The 15,943-nt window shown below is 45.6% G+C and overlaps 1 protein-coding gene across 5 annotated transcripts in view; it reads left to right on the forward strand.

Annotated features, from left to right (window-relative positions):
• LOC122552178 (adhesion G protein-coupled receptor E1-like) overlaps window positions 1-15,943 on the forward strand; it is an 87,322-nt gene that overhangs the window by 19,526 nt on the left and 51,853 nt on the right. For 2 of the 5 annotated variants that reach the window (XM_043694744.1, XM_043694746.1), the window contains exons 2-4: window positions 3,721-3,810; window positions 9,427-9,570; window positions 11,038-11,184. The exons of 1 other annotated variant lie outside the window; for it this stretch is intronic. In XM_043694744.1, the coding sequence (XP_043550679.1) occupies window positions 3,721-3,810; window positions 9,427-9,570; window positions 11,038-11,184 (381 nt within the window). The remainder of the gene's footprint in view (window positions 1-3,720; window positions 3,811-9,426; window positions 9,571-11,037; window positions 11,185-15,943) is intronic. 2 more of the 5 variants (XM_043694745.1, XM_043694747.1) reach the window with 2 other exon arrangements.

The following is a 15,943-nucleotide window of genomic DNA, read 5'->3' on the forward strand; positions in this document are numbered from 1 at the left end:
TCGCTCTCTCTCTCCCCCCTTGTCTCTCTCTCTCTCTCTCCCTCTCCCTCTCCCCGACACTTGCTCACCCTCTATCTCTCTTCCTTTCTTGCTCTCCCTCTCTCTCACTCTCCATTTCTTCCTCTTTCACACTCATGGTATTGCACTCCCTCTCCCTCTCTCCCTCTACCCCTCTCTCCCACCCCATCCCTCTCTCCCAGGCAGTCCTCACTCTATAACCGATGGTGAAGTCACTGAGCTGATCTCACTGGGTCCTGTGACTGTTCACCCTGTGCTGACAATTTATGGTCACCAGAAGAAAATTTATAGCCTCAACCTAACCAGTCAAAATGTGTTGACTCAGCAACACAATCTGTTTTAGTGCAGAAAGGAGCTCCACAGCTTGGGTCTCATTCCTTCATTCGATCAGTGATTTAGTTTCAAGACTGTGAGCTGTGATTGCTCATCATCACAGAATCTCTACAGTGTGGAAACAGGCCATTTGGCCCAATAAGTCCCACCTAACCCTCCGAAGAGTATCCCACCCAGACCCATTCCTCCTACCCTATTCACTCTCCATTTGCCCCTGACTAGTGCACCTACACCTCCTTGAACACAATGGGCAATTTGGCATGGACAATCCACCCAAACCTGCACATTGTTGGACTGTGGGAGGAAACTAGAGCACCCGGCGGAAACCCACATAGACACGGGCAGAATGTGCAAACTCCACACAGTCACCCAAGGCTGGAATTGAACCCAGGTCCCTGGTGCTGTGAGGCAGCAGTGCTAACCACTGAGCCACCATGCCATCCTAATCCATGCTGATATTCCATGTTCATTTCCTTGGCTCTGGGTTCTGGTGTAACACTTCCTTCCTCTGACTCGAAGCATCTTACTTGATGCATGGTGCGTTTCAGAATATTTACAATCTGAAGCCCCAGCCTTGGAACCTCAGTGTAGAGCACTCAGTGGTCCCACATTTCATGATACCCATCATTTTACAGCAATGGGCTGCGATCTGTGGGTTAATAGCCTGATGCTAAAGTCCAGGGGGTGTGACAATGGTGCAATGACAGTGTTGCTGGGCTAGTAATTCTGAAAAACATCACTTCGAATCCCACCCTGCCAGTGGAGTTTAGTTTCATTTAAATAAATGATGAGAGTGGAACATAGTCTCAGGAGTAACAACCACAAGATCATCACCATTTTTATTTATTTATTCATTAATGGGATGAGGGCATTGTTAGCCAGGTCAGCATTTATTGCTCAGAGAGTAGTTAAGTGTCAATCTCCTCGCTGTGGGTCTGGAGTCGCGTGTAGGCCAGACCAGGTAAGGATGGCAGTTTCCTTCCTGAAGGGTATTACTGACGCAGATGGATTTTTTCCCTCACAAACAGCACATGGTGATCAGCAATTCCAGATTTGCGGCACGGTGGCACAGTGGTTAGCACTGCTGCCTCGCAGCGCCAGAGATCCGGGTTCAATTCCCGCCTCAGGCGACTGACTGTGTGGAGTTTGCACGTTCTCCCCGTGTCTGCGTGGGTTTCCTCCGGGTGCTCCGGTTTCCTCCCACAGTCCAAAGATGTGCAGGTCAGGTGCATTGGCCATGCTAAATTGCCCGTAGTGTTGGGTAAGGGGTAAATGTAGGGGTATGGGTGGGTTACGCTTCGGCGGGTCGGTGTGGACTTGTTGGGCCGAAGGGCCTGTTTCCACACTGTAAAGTAATCTAATCTAATCTAATTTGTATTGGATTCAAATTCTACCACCTGTTGCAGAAGGATTGAAACCCAGATTCCCAGAATATTACCAGGGTCTCCGGGTTAATGGGCGAGGGTGCGTCGCTGGAAAAGCACAGCAGGTCAGGCAGCACCCGAGGGGCCAGGAGAGTCGACGTTGGTTTCGGACAAAAGCCCTTCGTCAGGAAGCCCAAAACATCAATTTTCCTGCTCCTCGGATGCTGCCTGACCGGCTGTGCATTTTCCAGCACCGCACTCCCAACTCTAATCTCCAGCATCTGCAGTGCTCACTTTCTCCTCTCTGAGTTAATAGTCCAGCGATAATACCACTGGCCCATTGCTTCCCTGCAATCTGTTCCTTATTTTAAAAGCATCTGTTTCCGAACAGGAGGGAAATCTATGGTTTTTATCTGGTACAATCAAGATATTATTCCAAAACTACAGCACTCCTTAACTTCCTTCTAAAATGACTACTCAATCTGGTTAAAATCCAAATGCATGTCTGTTCTCCCCATTGACTCTCCCAATCGATTTTGGGAATCGAATAGATTACTGACCTCCCAGGAAAAATCCTTGTAAACCTTTTCTGAAACCTTTCAAGTTTAACAACATCTTTTCTTTTCCTAATTAAATGTTTTTATGACTGACTGAACATCCTACATCGATCCCACTACACAACGGGTGTAAGTAAACTCTGTCAAGAAAGGCATTTGGGTCATCAGCTCAAACTGTTGGTAGTTTGATTACGGGCAACTTAGCACGGCCAATCCACCTAACCTGCACGTCCTTGGACTGTGGGAGAAAACCAGAGCAAACCCGCACAGACACGGGGAGAATGTGCAAACTCCACACAGACGGTCACCTGAGGCTGGAATTGAACCCAGGTCCCTGGCGCTGTGAGGCAGCAGTGCTAACTGTTGAGCCACTGGGGCTGTTGCTGGTTAATGACCTTCTTGCTTGGGCTTGACCTTACTCCATTGAGGGTAAATAGTCTAGTGCTAAACCCAAGTGCTATCTTTTCTTTCCTACCTTCAGCTCCAGTTTTATTATCTTCTTACTCATTTTACACTCCTTGAAATGGTAGTTCATCTGATGTACCTCACTAAAGAGGTGAGTGGAGGCATCAAATGTCAAGGAGTTATATAGCCAAGGGGTTGGATTAGAAACATAATGGATTCTGAATGGATTTGACAGGGTAAGCAATAGAGGCAGATTGTCTCTGACTGGGCAGTCTTGAACTAGTAGAGATTGCAGGTCCAGAATAAATAATCAGTCATTTTGGACGGTGATGAAGAGAAATTCACTTCAATGGTCGTGAACTTTTGTGAACTGATCCTGTGTTATATTATGGATCCCTGAGCAGATGTGGTACATGTCCAAAGGGAGAATGGAGTTGAGAAACCTATCAGCCAATTATTGAGCAGACTTAATTGGCCAAATGGTCTCATTTCTGTTCCCATGTCTTATGGTCTTATAGTCTACGGTCTATATGCAAGTTAGGTGGTGTGGCTGTGCTCCATTGCCCATCTATATGCAGTCTAGGTGGGTTATCGATGGGAAATGCAGGGTTACAGGGATAGGGTAGGGTGTGCGTTGGCATTGACGTTTGAGATTGAGCGATGGCTGTTTGGGGCATGTGGGACTTATGTAGCCTAATAACGAGATGCTGATGGACAATGGTCAAACTGACAGGCTTGGAGAAGATGCAAGCACCCTCCCTGCTCTGATATCCCTAATCTGTATCTATCTTGGTCTCAATGGATTAGTGACTCAATGAAACGTACAAAAACAAGTAAGAATCAGGAGCGACCATTCAGCCCCTTGGACATGAACCACCATTTGTTAAGGTCATGGTCGATCAATTGTCTTGTTTTAACTCCCTTTGACTCCCTCATCAGTACTATGTCCAGTCAATGATATTACAGGTTAATAATTTGGATAACACTTCTTCATAACAAAACAATATTCAAGAAACAATGTTACTTTCTGTTCTCTTTTCCAGTGGTTTATCTCTGTCTCTCTTGGACTGAGCTTGTGACTGGGCAGCCATGTATAGATGGGTACATGCTCAACACCAATGGAACATGTGTCGGTGAGCTTTAAGTCCGCTGTTAAGTTTATGGGTATAATTCTGACAAGTGTTAATTGTGAAATGCGATTATTCATCTTTTTATCAATTTAGATCAACATCATTTTTTCCCCCTTTCCATTTGTCTTCGACCTTTGGCAAAACTTTGTACTGAGTTTCGATGTTTAGTTGTTGGAAAATGGAATTCGAACAGATAGGTGGCTGTTTCTAACCAGTGCGGCTACAATGGGCTGTAGCTGTAGATGAAGACCCTTCGCACCTGATGTGGTCTCCTCTACATTGGGAAGACAGGATGCCAACTTACGGATCATTTCAGAAAGCATCACTGGACATTCAGACCCAGCATCCCCACTGCTCCGTGGCTGAATACTTCAATTCCCCCTCCCACTCCAACAATGACATGCAAGTCCTAGGCCTCCTCCATCACCAAACTCTTCCCAGCTGACACCTCTGGGAAGAACACCTCATCTTCCACCTTGGGACCCTCCAATCACATAGAATTAATATGAATTTCACAAGTTGCCTCATTTCCCCTCCCTCCACCTTATCTCAAGTCTCCAACTTGGGACCGTCCTCTTGACCATCTTCCTTCCCATCGATTTGCTCAACCCTGCCCTCTGACCTATCACCTTTACCCCCACCTTCGTCTACCTATCACATTCCCAGCGACTTTCTCCCAATCCCACCCACCTCCCATTTATCTCTCAGCTCCCCCGAGCCAGAAGCCTCATTCCTGATGAAGGGCCTATGCCCGAAACATCGATTCTCCTGCTCCTCGGATGATGCTTTTCCAGCACTACACTCTCAACTGTGTAGCCTTCGATGACTCTATAATAGAAGTGGAAGACAATGGATAAACTCAGCAGGTCTGGGGAGAAAGCATTTAATACTCTGTGATGCAGTTTAGTGAGTTGCTTGTATCATGCATTTCAGGGACATTTAAGTAACTCTTGGATAGGGACATGGATGAGAGTAAAATGAAGAGTATGTAGGTTAGTCTGATCTTAGATTAGGATAAAGGGTTGGCACAACATTGACGGACTGAAAAGCCTGTACTGTATTGTACTGTTCTATGTTCTATGTTCTCTGGTCTATGGTCTATGGTCTACGGTCTATGTTCTATGGTCTATGGTCTATGGTCTATGTCCTGTGTTCGATGTTCTACGTTCTATACATGATTCCCTTTCATTCAAAAGGCTCTCAGTGGCACTTAGTCACAAATCCTTCCCTCTCTTGCTTCTTCAACAAGCTGCTCAACACAACACGCAACACTTGAATGTCGAGTTGCAACCCCCTTCTGGTTTTTCAGTCACCTAACTTCCATTCCAGTGCTAAGTCCCAGAAAATGAAAACAGAATAATGTATGACCAGGAGATGGCGGAGCTGAAGTAGGCCATTCAGCCCATCGAGTCTGCTCCAGCATTCCCTGGTTTGAGATGCCTTGACTCCATTTCCTTGCCTTTTCCCCATAAGTCTGGATTCCCCCACGTGGTTAAAACTCTCCCTCCTCTTCAATGGCAGGCCCTCAGGGCCCAGGGATGACTAGCTCCTGCTGGGGGCACGGTGAGTGCTGCGGTGGTGGAATCGTCCTATTCCAGCGTGACGGACACTGCCCCAGGCAGGGCTAGGCGGTGTTTGAGGAGGCGGGTGAATGGGAATGCTCTAGCTCCTGCTGCTCATTCCTGGCCACCATGTGCTCCCCTCACTGACATACAGAATGTGGTTGGTCTTTGTGAAAGCTTCTTCTCCTGTCTGTACCTTCCAGAGCAAGCGATCCTCAAAGATCTATCCCACCCTGGCAACGTTTTTCTACAACGTTTACCCTCGGGGAGAAGGTACAGAAGCCTGAACACACGCACCAGTCAGTTACAAAACAGTTTCTCTCTTATTGTTGTTAGAATGGACTCACCTACTCTTAACATTCGCCTGTACCTGTGTTTTTGTTTTTGCCGCTGTTTACCTATTATTTACTTCTCTATGCTCCTTAACTCTGTGATCTGCCTGGATTGCTGACAAGACAAAGCTTTTCACTGTGCCTTGGTACACGTGACAATAAAATTAATTCAACTCAATTCAATTTGAGGGAGAGACTGTTTTCCCTGGAGCATTGGAGACTAAGGAGTGACCTTACAGAGGTTTACAATATCATGAGGTGCATGGATAGGGTGAATAACCAAGGTCTTTTCTCCTCCAAAACTAAAGGGCAAAGGTTTAGGGCGAGAGGGGAAAGATTGAACAGGGACCTAAGGATCAACTTTTTCACACAGAGGGTGGTGTGTGTTTGGACTGAGCTGCCGGAGGAAGTGGTGGAGGCTTGTACAATTGCAACATTTAAAAGGCATCTGGATGGGTACATGAATAGGAATGGTTTAGAGGGATATGGACCAAGTGTTGGCAAGTGCGACTAGATTAGGTTAGGATTTCTGGTTGGCATGGACGAGTTGGACCGAAGGGTCTGTTTCCCTGCTGTACATCTGAGTGACTCTATAAATCATACCTTCTACAAGTACATCAGCTCTTTGTAGTATTCCCACGTCCCTCCCAGTGATCACATACCTTTACAGAGCACTTGTTTCAGGAAGTTCCTGCCAGGCAATGGGGACCATGGTTGTGTGTGTGGACAGTACCTCATCACTGGGGATACTGGTCTGGGATAGGGCACTCACATTGGCACACTTATCTTGCCAGTGGATTGGCAGGATTTTGCGAAGGTGATATCTCTCTGGGCACTTGTGGGGTCTGCTGTTTGTATCAATACTGCAGTGGGTGGACCACAGTTGCTCTGTAAACCATGAGGGGTTGAGGTCCCAGTATAGAACACACTGTTCCTCAGGCACCGGAAGGCCGCGCTGTCACATTGGAGTCAACGTTGGGATTCATCATCATTGTCTTCTCACTGGAACTTCCGGAGGTTCAGGAAATGGATCACGTTGTTGAGGAGCGGGTGGTGTTGTGTGACAGGGGCGAAAACCTTTGTTCTCCAAATGTTTAGTCTGAGGTGGGGTTCTCTCGAACAACACAGTGGATGCATCAATGATGGTTTATAACTCGGGCTTTGTTTGTGCACATACTCAAATGTTGTGTGTGATGCGCATCTCAATGGCTGGAGGTGGCCTGGTCTTGTGGGGTTCTGGCTTGGCGTTGACAAAGGCTTTGAACGGTTTCCCAGGGAGGACTCCCAGAGACGAGGTGGTTGAGGAAGTTTGCCGTGATGACCCTTCCCCTGGCGGACAGCGAGGGAATCCCTCTGGAATTCCCAAAGCCGGCATGCTTTCCTTCATCGGATGGGGTATTGAGTACAAGAGTTGGCAGGTCATGCTACAGTTATATTGGACTTTGGTTCGGCCACATTTGGAATACTGCGTACAGTTCTGGTCGCCACATTACCAAAAGGATGTGGATGCTTTAGATAGGGTGCAGAGGAGGCTCACCAGGATGTTACCTGGTATGGAGGGCACTAGCTATGAAGAGACGTTGAACAGATTAGGATTATTTTCATTAAAAAGACGGAGTTTGCAGGGGGGGAGCGGGATCTGGTTGAGGTCAACAAAATCATGAGAGGTATAGACAGGGAGGATAGCCAGAAGCTTTATCCCAGAGTGCGGAACTCAGTTACTCGGGGTCACAAGTTCAAAGTGAGAGGGGAAGGGTTTAGGGGAGATATGTGTGGGACATCCTTTATGCAGAGAGTGGTGGGGGCCTGGAACACGATGCCAGCGGATGTAGTAGAGGCTAGAACGATAGTGCCATTTAAGATGTATCTAGACAGATACATGAATGGGCAGGGAGCAAAGGGATACAGATCCTTAGAAAATAGTTGGCAGGTTTAGTTCGAGGATCTGGATCAGTGCAGGCTTGGAGGGCACAAAGGGCCTGTTCCTGTGCTGTAATTTTCTTTGTTCTTTGTTCTTTGTTCTTTGTTCTAACATAAGAACATAAGAAATAGGCGCAGGAATGGGCCATTTGGCCCATCGAGCCTACTCCACCATTCAATAAGATCATGGCTGATCTTCTCATGGACTCAACTCCACTTACCCGCCCTCTCACCCTCACCTTTAATTCCGTTACAGTTCAAAATCTACCTTCACCTTAAAAACATCCAACGAGGCAGCCTCAAACTGCTTCACTGGGCAGGGACTGCCACAGAGTCACAACCCTCTGGGTGAAGAAGTTCCTCCTCAGCTCCATCTTAAACCTGCTCCCCTTTATTTGGAGGCAATGCCCCCTTGTTCTAGTTTCACCCACCAGTGGAAACAATCTCCCCGCTTCCATCATATCTGTTCCCGTCATAATTTTATATGTTTCTATAAGATCCCTCTTCATTCTTCTAAATTCCATTGCATATCGTCGCAGTCTACTCAGTCTCTTCTTGTAAATCAACCCTCTCAACTCTGGAATGCACCCCCTCCCAGTGCCAGTACATCCTTTCTCAAGTAAGGAGACTAAAGAGTTTGAAGTATAATTTTTGTTTTCGCGAAAGCAGCTATCAACAAAGAGAAGGTGAATTCTGAGGTAAAATGAAAGGAAGAGTTATTCTGCTTTGACTGAGGAGGAGATTTTTGCATGAACCATGAAGATTTCCGCCAAATCTGAAGTATTCCCTTCTGGGAGGGGCTCAGGGTGTCAAAGATGCAAAATGCAAGTTAGAACGTGAGGGAAGTTGGAGAGGGAAGGTTCACTCAGAGTGTCAGAGAGATCAATCGGAAGTTAGTGAGGAGAGTCATAGGCAGGGATAGTAAAGCAAAGGTTCACAAGACAAACATGGAAGCAAAATATGTAGACGCTGTAAATCTGACACAAACACTGAGAAACTCAGTGGGTCTGTGGAGAGAGAAACAGGTTTAACATTACAAATCCAATGTGATAACTCAAAACATTGGAACCTCTAGTTCCTAAATAAAGGTGCAACCCATTGACCCCTGACACTTCCTATCAGTGAAAATCTGATTTATGTCTCCATATTTGGCATTCCTGCCACTTGTTCCTGACGAGTATGAAGTGAAACATTTGAACAACCCATTTCTCTTTTCATCAATAAATCTTGGGACCAGGCAGAAAGGAACTTTATTCCATCAGCTTAACTCCAGTGAGAAACCGTTAAGTGCCTGTTTGGCAGTACAGGCCTGAGTCCATGCAAAGGAAAGATATGATTCTGAAGTTTTTTTTTCGTCCTGCCCCTCATCAGGATTGAAAGACAGGAAAAGCAATTTGAGAAAGGGGGAACAACAATTTATGCAACACGAGAGGCAGGTGCTAATTGGTTGATTATGGACTGCACCTTTTACAATGAGATGAGGCCATGGGAAAAGCCCGTGTCTGTTGTGACAATATGGGACTAGTCAGAACCAACTTGTCTGATTTGAATTTAATGGAGATTGACAGTTAACATATTCCGCCACATCTATGGTCCAATCAATCAGCTCTCTCTTCACGTGCTGTTTAAGTTGTTAGTTCTTTTCTAAAGTTGGTTTTCTTGCAGTTCAGTCCCGACGAGCTCAAGATGAAATCCTTCCTCATCTTCACGTCTTCTTTTGTTATTGAGCAATGCTTAAAGTGTCACTGTGTATCCCACCCCTGAGCCGGTTTCCTGCTGCTGATGACGTTTCCTGTCTATTGCAGACCAGGATGAGTGTCTCACGGGTCCATGTGGACCCTACTCAATCTGCCACAACAAGATTGGAGGGTTTCACTGCACTTGCCAGACTGGATTCGCCTCAGTGTCCAATCAGTTGCTCAATGGTAAAACAGTGTCATTCTGTCGAGGTCAGTACACTTACTCATCGGAAACAGATTAGGGTAGCTCGCTACGTCGCAGGAGAGGCCAAGTTGGTCAATCTAGTGGAAAGCTATCTGAGGAGAATCTTGATTGGAAGTGGACTTGCTATGAGGCGCTCGTAGCGAGAACATTCCAGATCTCGCAAAGCCAGTTGACCTATAGGTATAGGACTGACCGGATGCCAAGGGTAAATCCTCGCCTTGGCTGTTCCCTCAGCTACAGCTCTGTTAGATCACAGTATGAGTGGCTTTGATAAGGAAAATAAGGACAATTAAATTCCACTAGTTGGTGGGTCAGAAACCAGAGGACACACGGGTTAAAGGCCATCGGCAAATGAACCAGGGATAAGATGAGGATGAATGTAGATTCCTCAGCAAGTTGCTATGATCCAAAATGCACAAGGTGAACATTGTGCTGGATGTAGTTTCCAAACTGGCTTTGATCTCACCCAGAGATTATCCCCGGAAATCTAAAAAAACGCCAATTGCCAATATTTACGAGCGCAGAAGCGTAATCCAATATTCCATGGTAATTAAATCAGGCCTGGAATTGTGATCTTGCAGAAATCCCATGACAGTTTTATGATTTGGAGCTGCTGTAAATGCATTTCACTTGCACTTGGAGAAAGAACATAATTTCTTAAAGCAGACTATTTTTTTATTATAGTATAATCTTACCTTTATCAAAACTATTGACGCCTCCTATCCTCTGCTGCCTATCTTAAAATGTGCTAAATATTACACAGTCTGAATGTTTGATTCAGGTTAACAGTTAGATTTAATAACAAAAACAATTACACCTTAGAAAATTAAATGACATCAGAGTGGTGCTGAGTTGTTTAATTTCCAATTAGAATAGGGTTAGTAACAGTGTTGTGTCCCCATGTCAGAGTTTCCACTTTAAGGGTCATTTGCAAAGCACAGCCTAGGCTAAGATATAGTCATGAGGCAGCACGGTGGCTCAGTGGTTGGCACTGCTGCCTCACAGTGCCAGGGACCTGGGTTTAATTCCAGCCTCAGACGACTGTCCGTGTGTACATTCTCCCCGTATCTGCGTGAGTTTCCTCCCATGATCCAAAGGTGTGCACATTAGGTGAATTGGCCAAGCTAATTTACCCATAGTGTTCAGGGATGTCGAGGTTAGGTGCATTAGTTTGGGGTAAATATAGGGGAAATGGGTCTGGGTGGGTTATTGTTCAGAAGGTCAGTGTGGACTTGTTGGGCCACAGGGCCTGTTTCCACACTTGTGGGGGTTCTATGTGTCCCCATTTCAGCACTTCCACTTTAAGGGTCATTTTGCAAAGAACAGTCTGGGTTAAGATGTGTTCTTGGGAGGTTCTCATCAGCAAACTGAGGCAAAATTCGAGCCATTGATGTTTCATGAGGTTTATAACCTTGAAAGGCTGATGATGAATCCAGCCAGTTATTCCCAAACTCATTGTTCTTCTTTTGCAGATGCGAACGAGTGTCTCTCTCACCCCTGTGGGCCCACGGCAATCTGCCACAACTCTGAGGGGAGTTTTTATTGTACTTGTGATCGAGGATTTTACTCTGTATCCGGAAACTATCAGTTTGCTGGTGAAGCTGAGTCCCACTGTAGAGGTGATGACAATTACTAGCTCGACCATAGCTCTTGCTTCCTATTTCACCCCTCGTTGTTCACTCCGTGTCCTATAAAGTCAGCTCCCAACAGACACTATCTTCTCAAGCAGCCTTCCTTCCATTAACTCCATCTACACTTCCAGCTGCCTTGGGAAAACAGCTAACAAGATCAAAGACCCTTCCCACCCCCGTTATACTCTCTTCCACCCTTTTCTGTCCGGTTTGAAAACAGGTACCAACAGATTCAAGAACAGCTTCCTCCCCGCTGTTATCAGACTTTATGAACAGACCTCTCATAGGTTGGAGTTGACCTTTCTCTGCACCTTTCTTTTAGCTGTAACACCATATTCTGCATTCTGTTCTATTTCCCCTGATGTACTTATGTAAGGTATGATTTCCATACTGTAGGGAGTCTAATTTAATCTAATGAGTACTTTTCACTGTCTAACATGTGACAAGAATAAACCAAACCAAATCAACAACAATTGGTCCTTTCATTTCTCTCAGTCTATCTCCATTAGCTCAATTACTGCTCCCTCCCTCAACGCACATCAATACCATTATCCATTCCCTTTTCTCAGGCACTGTTCCTCCCTTTCCAAGCTGATATACTCAAACTTCCCTTCAAACCTACTCTTAACCCTTTCTTTTCTCCGTGGTCACCCACTCAGCTCTCACTCACCGTCTCTGAAAAGGATCTCTTCAATGGAATGAATCACTGCTGCCCAGTTCAATGCTGATCACTTCCATCGCTCCCCTTTTGAGTCCATTCAATCTGGCTCCTGATGCGACTCCACTATTATGACTGCCGCAGTCAAAGTTGCATATCAACCATATTTGGTGTGGTGTGTCGCAGTCCCTCAACGTTTCTGGTTTTCCTAATCCAGGTGTGTCAGCCAAAACTCCCCAACTGGACCACCCCCATTCCAATCAATTGCTTCCATTCCATTGGATCCTTGTTCCTGCCATTACTTTGTTCCAAACCTAAGGAAGACGGTCCTTCTCCCACAAGGATTTCTCCTCCAGAGCTCATTGGTTGCCTGCTATCTTTCCATCCTTCAATTCCTTATTATTCCCAACTGCATTCTTGTCCCTCAGTAGATTGTCTGTAACTGTGTGGGTTCAATGTCATTGAGCATAATGTTCACGGTTAGACCCCCCCTTGGAGTACAGTGAGCAGATCTGGGCACCCACACCTCAGTGAGGATAGACTGGCCTTGGAGGGACTACAGTGTAGGTTTACAAGCACAATACCTGGACTTCAACAGTTATGAGGAGAGATTGTATAAACGAGGCCTGTTTTCTCGAAAATTTAGATGGTTAAGGGGTGATCTGAACGAAGTCTTCAAGATATTAACAGGAAAAGGCAGGGGAGGTGAAGATAAACAATTTCCACTGTTTGGAGATCCTTTAGAAGACAATCTAGAATGAGGGGTATAGTCTGAGAATTAGGGCTATACCGTTCGGGAGAGACACTTCGACACACAGGGTGGGAGAGGTTTGGAGTTCTCTTCCACAAATGGCAGTGGATGTTAATTTTAAACCAGAGATGAGTACTTCTTTTGTTAAACAAAAGTATTAAGGAATGTGGGCTAAAGCAGGTGAACTGATTTACGCCACAGAGCAGCCATGATCTCATTCATTGGAGGAATGGGCCCAGAGGGGCTGAATTCTGTTCCGTTGTGTGCAGATTCACCTGACCAAAGCATCGCCCTCAGTTATACAAATCCTATTGTGCTCTTTGATTCATTGTCACACATTGTCAGCATTAACAAGACCAAGGTCTCTGGAGAACATCCTCACATTATGTGTGGCCAGTGGTCTCCTTTGCATTGATGGTAATGGCGTTACAATGAGGAGAGGTGTACATCGGATTGGCAGTTCCTCAAAGATTAAGCACCAAGGAAAACCAGCCCGATTATGTTTGACTGCTGGCAGATTCATTGTCCCTGGATATTCACTGAAGCAAGACGTGAAGATATACAACCCCTGAGTGCTTTCTGTTTCAAACACATTCTCCTCGTGTCTGTGAGGGTTTCCTCCGGGGGCTCCGGTTTCCTCCCACAGTCCAAAAATGTGCAGGTTAGGGCGGATGGGCCATGCTAAATTACCCATAGTGCTCAAGGCTGTGTAGGTTAGGTGCGTTAGTCAGGGGTCAATGTAGAGTATTAGGGGAATGTGTCTGGGTGGGTTACTCTTCTGAAGATTGGGGTGGTCTGGAAGGGCCTGTTTCCACACTGTAGGGATTCTATGGAAAAAAAAGCCACTGTCCAAGTCCCTGTCAAATCTTGACTCTGCTCACCCTCATTCTCCTCCAAGTGTTCCCTCAGTATCGTATCTTGCCATTCAAAGCCCTCTGCAACCTTCCCAAAACTTCTCTTCATCCCACACCTTAACAAGTAAGCACAGTTACGACAGCAATGAGGAGGAATTTCTTCTCTCAGAGAATGGGTAATCCGTGCAATCCTTTACCGCAGAGGGCCTAGCAACGCTGGGTCATTAAATATAGTCAAGGCTGAGACAATAAGCTTTTTAACCAGGAAGATGGAATCAAGGGTCATAGGGGATAAAGCATCTTCACATCTCATTGACGAGCACAGCAAACTTGATGGGCTGAATGGCCTACTTCTGCTCCTATGTCTTTATGGCCTTATCGCCACCCTACGCAAACTGCTGCTTCACCCTACACAAGAACCATCTCAACTGCAGCTCGTGTCCTTATTGGTTGAGTCCTGCCCCTCAGGTCTCAATTACAGTATCCCCGACTGTAATAGAAAACAAGTCGCTGCAGCATCATTCTAATCTGTGCCTCTGCTCTGCCATTGCGTCCTACCATCCTAGCTCTACCTCCATGTGTCTTGACTCATGTTGCCCTGAATTCTGGAGCACTGTCCTTCATCCTGCCACCTCTTTCCCAACATTCTCCGCTCCTCAAAGCGAATAATCACAATCTGCAGGACCTTGCGCTCAGGCTAAAAGAACGGGTTAAATTTATTCAGAGGGCAAACTAAAAGACTGGCATAACTGGGTCTCTTCGAGGTTGCCAAGATGTACTGCAGCCATTAATGCTGGGACTCCAACGGTTTCCATTTTATATCAATTACTTTAACAAAGGAATGAAAAGTACAGTTGTCAGGTTTGCTGACAGCACAGCGATAGGTCAGGACGCTGGGAGTGAAGGCACATAAGGAAGTTGCCACAAGATATGGATAAGTTAAATGAGTCTGGCAAATGGGGTATAAGGTGGGAAAACATGAAACTTCGCAGTGTGCTGGGAAAATGTCAAAGAAGCATGTTATCAAAATGGTGAGAGATTGTACAGTGCTCAGCTGCAGAGGGATTTGAGAGACATGAATTGTGAAAGTTTAGTTTGCAGGTCCAGTAAGGAAAGTTACTTGATTGTTATTTACAGCAACTTTTGTTTTAACCAGCACTCTTGATAAACCAGTAAAAATTACATACCTTAAATATCGCGAGGACTACGGTAATATTCGGTCCCATTATTTAATTTGTTTACCTCATTTACCTGAATATACTTATTGTTCAATTGAATGGCCACATGAAATATCAACATTTGATTCAATTTTGAGTTAATTTCTCCTCAAATACCGCAATGTCCATGATTTCTGAGTAGTCAGTTGAGGGTGTGAGTGAGAAGCCTCACGACAGCTAAGTTTTATTTAAGGCAAAGTTGCATTATTATTTAAGTGACTTATGCTGTAAATAAAGTATAACAGTGATGTGTACACCCCCTGCATTATGTTTCACTTACTTAGTGTGTGTTTGCACTGATTGTATGGACCTCTTCATTATCTGGAACATTCGATCATTCAGAACATTCCCATTCCCAAAGATGACAGTATTTGTTGTGAAAGAAATTGAATACCGAAGCACCATAGAACCCTTACACTGTTGACCCAACAAGGCAGGCTGGCTCAGGGGTCACCACTGCAGCCTCACACAGAGATTTGAAGACAAGTGCTTGAATATTTTAAAGACAGACACAGATAAATTCGTGATGAATAACACAGGGTTGAAAGATTTTCAGGGACCGATAGGACTGTGGGTTTGAGGTGACAGTGATCTCAGCCATGGCCTTACTGAATGGTGGAGCAGACTGGATGGGCTGAATTTGTATTTTGGCATCACAAGCAAAATCTAAAGGTAAGAAGTGAGCACTTTATTTAAATTCACGACTCTACCAATCTTTTCAGGTCAAGTTGATCACTTACAGTTCAACTTAGTGCAGACTTGATGCTGCCATTGCTTGTTATGGTGGCTGAGTGCTTAGCACTGCTACATCGCAGCACCAGGTATGGGGGTTCAATTCAAGCCTCGGGTGACTGTGTGGGTTTCCTCTGGTTTTGTCCTGCAGTGCAAAGATGTGCAGGTTAGAAGGATTGGCTGTGCTAAATTGCCCATAATGTGCAGGCTGGGTGGATAGGCCATGGGAAATTCAGGGATGGGGAGGTGGGGGGTGGGCCTAGATGAGGTGTTCTTTGGAAGCTTGGTGTGGACCCGAGGGGCCAAATGGCCTGTTTCCATACTATAGGGATTCTAGGATGCTGACCAGGACTTAAGTTATGGCAACTCATGGATAAGCTTTATTTAAATCAACAGTGTGTGTGTGTGTGTGTCTGTGTGTGTGGGTGTGTGTGTGTGTGTCTGTATGTGTGTGTGTGAGTGTGGGTGGGTATGTGTGTGTGTGTGGGTGTGTCTGTGTGTGTGGATGTGTGTGTGGGGGGGTGGATGTGTGTCT

The sequence above is a fragment of the Chiloscyllium plagiosum genome, chromosome 8 (assembly GCF_004010195.1).
Source record: "Chiloscyllium plagiosum isolate BGI_BamShark_2017 chromosome 8, ASM401019v2, whole genome shotgun sequence".
Lineage (NCBI taxonomy): Eukaryota > Metazoa > Chordata > Chondrichthyes > Orectolobiformes > Hemiscylliidae > Chiloscyllium > Chiloscyllium plagiosum.